This window comes from Pempheris klunzingeri, chromosome 6 (genome assembly GCF_042242105.1).
Source record: "Pempheris klunzingeri isolate RE-2024b chromosome 6, fPemKlu1.hap1, whole genome shotgun sequence".
In the NCBI taxonomy this organism is placed as follows: Eukaryota; Metazoa; Chordata; class Actinopteri; order Acropomatiformes; family Pempheridae; genus Pempheris; species Pempheris klunzingeri.
Genome location: NC_092017.1, coordinates 9,012,927 through 9,020,826, shown reverse-complemented (window position 1 = coordinate 9,020,826; position 7,900 = coordinate 9,012,927). Strand labels below are relative to the sequence as shown.

Here is a 7,900-nt window from a genome sequence, read left to right as displayed (position 1 = left end):
GAAGCAATATATTATGAGGATTATGTACAGACTGTGAGTCAAGGTCAAACCAATTTGAAATGACACGCAGTTTAATTTGACATTTCACCCCTCAGGGAGCTTCTGTCGAGCGGCTTGCTGAGGCGCAGTGTGCCGAGCAGGAAGCAGTCAGACGCCTTTTCAGCTGGCACGTTTGGGCGCGTCTCCGCTGCCACATCTGGGTGACAAGCTGACAGGTGAGTCGCTGCGGAGTAAGACAGCTGCTTTGTTCCAGGGCGACGGACAGCTTTATCTTTGTTAGTGAGTTATTTTTGCCATAGACGGTGCAGAACCCAAAAGACTTCCACGAACAGCCTCTCAGACACGTTATTGTCGCCAGGGTCTTCTCCGGACGGCTTTGGTCGCCCCTGTCCTCCATAACAAACACTTCACGAGCTTGGTTTGCTGAGAAGTCAGAGGTCAGTAGGACATGCATTGGGTCAAGATGATGGTGATGGTGATCTTTTTGAGCGCCCTGCTGCGTTTCTAAACTTGGATTAAAAAGTGACAGCTCTTGTAAACATGTATATTTACTGTTTGCGTTAAGGATTTGGACTGACAGTGACAGTGCATGATGATATGTGCATGTTAAAAATGGTGCATTTCAAACTGAATGAATCTATAATGGATGTAAGTGGATGAAATCACTTGGATATGATATAAACTAGGGGCACAGTGAGCACTAATGTGAGACACACTTTGGAGATACACAGACATCCATCGCCTTCATCCCCATTAAGTGCAGACTTTGAGATGTGCAGTGCAATCGTGCATGCCTGCCTTCTCCCCTTCTCTGACTCTCCAAGGCTGGATAGGGGTACCACATTTAGCCTGCATGAGTCAGGCATGGCTGCCAATGAACACCTCGTGTCCGTACTGTCTACTTTATGAATCCACGAGTCCAGCAGGACTTTCTCAGGTAAAGCATTGAAGGGTTGGGGTCTGGACTTCCCCTGGAATGGCACTGGAGCATCCCGGGTGGTTTTAGTGTCAAATATTCTATAAAATAATGAGAATTTTGAAGGGCAAAGTGGAGAAGGGTTCCATATGAACAGCATTCGAACATTGGTCAGTTGGTCCTAAGAGATGGGTGAAAGCCATTCAGAGGGGTGTGGCGATGGCCTATGTAGCCCTCGGCTGAGACAGACAACTCAAGGCACCCGGAGGCATTCTTATCATCTTATCTTTGGTCTGTTGCAAATAATCCCATGTGCTTGATAAATACGCACTTAGCCACTTAACTCAGAAGCCACTGTGATTTACAATGAGTTATCTAGCTCAAAACAAGTTATGGGTGGTCACAAGTCAGAGACAGCTATCGCACACACCACACTCCAAACTTTCTGTAAATATTCTTTATAAACTCATCACAGATTTTGAACAAAAGATGCAGTCAGGACGTTGTGAACCTGACCGACATTGATCAACACACCTTTTCCGTCACATTGTAAGTGTCTCTGGATTTTTTAACAGCATTGTGTGTTATGAGAGGCAGTAAATCACGTCACATCATCAAAACACATCTATACAACTCACAACAAGCGTTGATAAGTGTTCATCAACAAGAAATAATTCACAGCTACGAAACTCATCATCCGGGCTTACCTCTCTAAACTTTAATCATAATCAGTACTGATCAGCCAAATTCATGTCAGTATCTCTGATTGGCTATTTAAGTTGGTTGAGTTGGTTGAGTCAATCAGAGATACTGACATGAATTGAGACACTGTATGCAAACTCAAAAACAATGGGATGTGGAAGAGCCCACTCAAATATCATATAAAACTCACATTTCTTCTTCCACCTTTCTTCCTACTCCAGCTCCAACCTCCATATCAGAGTTCCTGTTGCTGTCAGCCTGCTTCCTCTCCAGCATGGTTCAGAAGGTGGCGGTGATCGGTGCAGGGATTTCTGGTCTGACCAGCATCAAGGCCTGTTTGGAGGAAGGTCTGGAGCCCACCTGCTTTGAGAGCAGCCATGACATTGGAGGACTATGGAGATTCAAGGTGTGGATCATAGCTTAGCTTAGCTTGAAATGATCATTTTCAGAGAGAGTGCCTGAAAACTTTCCGCAGAGCTTTAATTTTTTGCTGACTATGAATACTAAGCACAACATGGGATCACCAGACTCTTTTGATAACTTCAACTTCTGTTCGATTTATCCTCATGTGCATCCAGTAGCAGTAACTTCTGTATAAACTACTGGTGCACACTGTTATTGAGTCTCATCAACTTCTATTCTAGTCGTATAAGGAGGTCCCAAAGTCATGACCACTTTTCATTGTCCATTTTCACCTGTCTCATGTTGTCTGCAGGAAGATCCTGAGCCTGGACGTGCCAACATCTATTTCTCTGTGATCATCAACAGCTCCAAAGAGAGGATGGCCTTCAGTGACTTCCCTCCGCCAGCTGAGCTCCCCAACAACATGCACCACTCTGAGGTGCTGCTGTATCTGCGTCTTTACGCTCAGGCCTTCAAACTGCTGCAGCACATACAATTCTGGGTTAGTGGTCATTATCTATAACAGAAGTAGTAGTAGTTTCCTGCTGTGACTTCCTCAGCGTGTAGTTTAAGTGACATACTTAGCAGAATTACGATGACCTCACTGCAAACGCCTATTCAACAACCAAACAGCACACAATGGATTTGGGATACTGAAGGCTGCAAAGAGTAGTCAGGTTATATCCTTTAAGTTCAAGCAAAACAAGGGCTCTATTTGATGGAGCTGCTATAACAGCAACAGCCTTTTGTGGCTGTTATAACGTATTTGGTGTAGAAATGTCAGTTTGCCCTTGATTTGGGACACAACATTGGTGGCATCAGGAGAATTACCACACAAACACTTTCAATTGTACCTGCATAAGTATATGTGCCTGGCTATGTGTGTGTCTCAGACCAATGTGGTCAGTGTGAGGCAGAGACCAGATTTTGCTGTGACGGGCCAGTGGGAGGTGGAGACAGAGCGGAGAGACGGTCAGAGGGAGATTCATGTTTTTGATGCAGTGATGGTTTGTACAGGACACTTCACGCAGCCTCACCTGCCACTCACAGACTTCCCAGGTACCAGAAATCACTATAGAAATGTCAATAAAGCTGCATATTAGAAAAGGTTCTAGCAACATGACAATTTGCTTATTAGTCCTAGTCTTAACTCTAACTAAACCACACAGAGAACTGTAATGTTTGTGAGTGTCTCAGTCTCATATCTGAAACACCAGTAATTGTGCATTGAGTAAGCAGTGGAATGATTGATTGAATATTCTTTGATTCCCCATCTCAGGTATTGAGAGCTTTGAAGGCAGATATTTCCACAGCAGGGACTACCGTCACTCTGAGGGTCTGCAAGGGAAAAGAGTGGTGGTGATTGGGATTGGGAGTTCTGGAGGTGATATTGCTGTTGACATCAGTAGAGTTGCTGAAAAGGTACAATACTAAACTACATTTTTTGTATAGTTGTATGCATTTGATTGATTGATTTCCCCTGTGTGCACTGACCTCACCTGCAGGTGTACCTCAGTACCAGGAGTGGGGCGTGGGTTGTGAGCCGTGTGGGACAGGGGGGGCTCCCAGTGGACATGTTAGGGACGTCCCGGATGAATATGATGCTGCAGAAGCTCTTCCCCTTATGGAGTGCCAGGCTGCTGGAAAAGAAAGTTAACAACGTATTTGATCATGGACTATATGGCCTGAAACCAAAACATGGGTAAGGAATCGTATTTTAGTCGCAAACACTCGAACAAACAGACCAATCCAGAGATAGCTGTATGATACATTAAGATCAGATGAGATCAACAATACCTGGTATATGATTTGCACAATATTATGTCATCATAGGCTGAAATAGTCGGTACAGGTGTATTTGGCTGCTCCTGCTCAGCTTCTTAAGTCAGCATTTTAGATTTCCATTTATTGAATATTTATATCCCTGTTTCAATCTGTTGGCAGGATTTTTGCGCAGAACGCTGTTGTGAGTGATGACCTGCCAGCTCGGATCATCTCAGGTCGTGTTCAGGTGAAACCAAATGTGAAAGAGTTCTGTGGTTCCAGTGTGGTCTTTGCCGATGGGAGCATCATAGATGAGGTGTGTAGGACAGTGTTATTAGAACATTAACATTTCTTAGTGCATAACTCAATAAAGATATCAGGTCTGTATGGTATAACAAGGACAATATTGTCTCAAATGATCGTGTAATGCCAGAGCATGCATTTTTGGACTTTGCTCCATGTGATGGAATAACTTTTTTCTCTACTACCACATTCTTTTTACGATAATCAGTAATCAGTGATTTGTGTGCTTGTGTCATACAGGTGGATGTAGTGGTGTTTGCCACAGGCTACAATTACAGCTTCCCCTTCCTGCCCTCAGCCCTGCAGGAAAAATGTGGTTACAGGCTGCGTCTCTACAACCACGTGTTTCCTCCTGCGCTGACCCATCCTACACTGGCGGTGGTGGGCTTTGTCCACGGCCTTGGATCTTTCACCCCACTGGCTGAGATGCAGGCCCGCTGGGCTACAAGAGTGTTTAAAGGTAGACTCAAATCTTGACTTACTTTCTCACTTACTTACTTGACTGACTTTGCTTGTCATCGATGTAGATGTACAGAACAAGTTTTGAAATTAGCAATTAGCAAAAAAATAAATGCAGGTGCCAACAATACTATTTACACCCAGTTGTATGTTAGAAAGAAGATATTTTGTGTTTAATGCACCCTGCACCCTATTTGACTCATTATTTTAGCCCCCAAATCATGATCTTTTGGTGTCTAAACCTAACAAAATGCGTACTGGAAACTAATAATAAGAAAAGAAAATCGAAACTAATTAAGTCTACAAATAGATTAATGTATTTTGCTGTAGGTCTCACACAGGACTGGGACCTAGTTCTCCTGGCTGAAAGACCTGTAACTAAACCATTCTTCCACCAAACACACATGAATCTGGAAAGCAATTTACAATTCTTTACACTGCGTGGCCAGACCAGGTGTAAATAACCAAACGGCTGCTATTTGCTAACTGGCTGTTTGAATTTTCCATGCTACATGCCACATCCCATGCCTCCATTTGCTGTACATTACATTTGTGATTGATTGTCTACAGTTTTGGCTTTAACCCTTTGAGGGTCTTCAGCACTTTCTAGTGTGTTATGATTTTTATTTTTAGCATATTTTATCAGTTTTTCATGCATATTGCTTATAATTTTGCAAGATGGTGAATTTTTCAGAGTTCTCAATTTTTTTCATGTATTTTTTGTGTATTTTAGACCATAAAATGATGCGCATCATGACAAGAACATGGCAATTTAAGGGTTAATTTTTTAAAAAACTAATTAAAATTTGATATGTATGATTAGGGCTGATGCTGGTCTAAAAAACTATTTTAAAAAAATTTTAAAAAAAGAAAGATTTTTAACATTTTTATGGCTTGTTTTTATGCATACACATTTATGTGTGTAAGGATCTTTAACGTGATTATTTCTGAGGACCTTCAAGGGGTTAAGTCTACAGGACATCTGATTCATTAGTTTGGCAGTCAGCACTTAAAAAGGAGTAAGTCAAGAAGTGTCTGTACAGCTTCCTGCAGTCAACATGAAATGCTTTCTGTGTTGTGATTTGAATTTAATGTGGCATCAACAATTCATATTTCAAGAATGAAAAACAATTAATTCAATTATCAAAGACAGAAGGACAAACAATTACTCTTTTAATATATGTTTTTCATTTAATTATGACGGTAAATACAATGGTCATTTGTTAGATTTGTTGTTTAGGCACTAATTCACTCACATTTCCCCAAGGTTTAGCAAATCTACCCTCGGAAGAAACCATGCTAGAGGAAATAGAGAAGGACACGGCAGCCATGCATCAGAAGTAAGAGATTAAGTATTTATAAAGTTGAAGAATATGTTAAATTTGTCATGGTCCTGGCATGAAAGAATTGAATTAATTTCCTACATTACAGTAAAATGGTCTATGCATCATATATCACAGCATGCTTGTAAAGGTCTCTACCACAAGATGCACGTTTCATCTGACTGCAGGAAAACCATAATGTTTTTAATCAATATGTTAATGCATACTTGGGTTCACTGCTCTTCCTCAACTTTATCAAATACTTGAGCCAGAAAGAAAATAGATTTAAACAAAGGTAAAGGAATCCTGTGAGGAGCAAAGGTGGAAAACATGCTGCTCTTAATATTATCAATAAAACACTGTTAAATCCACCTCCAAAATACATATGCAGAAAAGTTAAATTAAACATTTCAGTCTGTTTTTTGGAACCAGTATTTGCCATAGTAGACCTGCATTTTAAGGACTTTATGCAATAACATGTTTGTTTCAAAAACTAATGATGTTATGTTTGTTGTTGATGTTATGTTTCATATGGCAACTTTCAAAACTGATCTGTTCATCTCTCTTTGCTCCTCTGACTCTTAGATATGTTTGCTCTGAACGCACCCCCCTCCAGGTGGACTACATCCCTTACCTGGACTCTCTGGCAGAGCAGGTAGAGGTTCGACCAAACATACTGCAGCTCTTGCTGAAGGACCCCAAACTGGCTCTGCAGGTTTTGCTGGGCCCCTGTACTCCTTATCAGTACCGTCTGACTGGACCGGGCCAGTGGGCTGGAGCCCGTCAGGCCATTCTCACTCAGTGGGAGCGGGTGCTTCAGCCTTTTAGGACCAGAGTGGTACCAGAACCAGAGATCAGACCTTCGTCTAGATGGAGCATCATAGTGTCTTTATCAGGTGCAGCGCTGCTGTGCTGCTTCTTCTATAATAAACACGGCTCCTCCTTCTTTTATCCTTTCAAATTCTGTAAATGTTAGAATGTTTTAGTGTTCAGCCAACATGGCTGGATTATTTGAATCTTGCCTAACACCTACATGATATTCAAAATTCTCCTCTGATGTGGTGAGTGCTACTCCAGTTTAACATTATGACTGGGAAACTGGACTTTTCTTCATTTTCCCTTGAAAATATGAGAATTATTAGGAAATGACTGACGTTTAAGTTAAAGCATTAACAGCTCTGATCAAATCGACACAAAGGCCAAATGCTTAACAGCAGCAACTAATGGTATGAAATATAGTAAACAGCTACATTAAAATGGTGCTCACATACAGGGGTGGGTGATATAGCCAAAATCTTCGATCATGGTGTATTTGATTTAATATCACAGTGACATTAAGAAACAGAAATTATTCTGTAAAGTCAGTTAAGAAATGTTTTAAAATAACAATAGTGTACTTCATCATACTTGATCATTTTCATCTTTTATTTGGAGCTTCCATACAAACAAAAACCATTGTCTCACATGAGACACAGAGTTGAGTTAAAAACTCCTAACAGTAACTCCTAACAGTAAAACTGACACAAGGTTACACTGTCTGCACCTAGAATTGGTTTAGCGTCTTCCCAGGCTTCCATGGTGCCTGTTCGACAACTGATCTTTTTGTAATAAACCTATTGTTATGCAACAAGTCGTTGTCAGTGGACGTTTCCTTTCATCAACTGCACATCATCGGTACCCAAGAAGAGTCACAACACTCCTCCTCCATGTCTTTACATATCACACTACCTTACCACCAGCTGGACTCATGAAATGGCAGAACTATTGATTTATTGTCAAACCTCAGTGGCCTTTCTTTCATCGCACAGTATAATGGCTACAGTCAAATCACTCAACCCTTCTTATGTTCTCATGTTGATGCTACAATAACATTAATCACTAATGTAGTGTAAAATAGTATAACACGATGTCTAAAAGTTCTTGACAGTACTTTGCTATAGACAAAACAACACTGACCTGTTAATATATAAGTAAATGGGGAAGTTGCATTTTTTTCTGGATAAAACACTAGCATTTACATTTCTAAACCAAT

General features: G+C 41.1%; 1 protein-coding gene across 1 annotated transcript; it reads left to right on the top strand.

Moving 5' to 3' along the window:
- Nucleotides 1-1,885: 1,885 nt before the first annotated feature.
- Nucleotides 1,886-6,844, top strand: LOC139202620 (flavin-containing monooxygenase 5-like). The gene is made up of 9 exons (XM_070832159.1): nucleotides 1,886-2,024; nucleotides 2,334-2,522; nucleotides 2,914-3,079; nucleotides 3,300-3,442; nucleotides 3,526-3,722; nucleotides 3,965-4,100; nucleotides 4,328-4,547; nucleotides 5,814-5,886; nucleotides 6,454-6,844. The coding sequence occupies exons 1-9, from the start codon at nucleotides 1,893-1,895 to the stop codon at nucleotides 6,842-6,844; spliced, it is 1,647 nt and encodes a 548-aa protein (XP_070688260.1). The 5' UTR covers nucleotides 1,886-1,892.
- The last annotated feature ends 1,056 nt before the right edge of the window (nucleotides 6,845-7,900 follow it).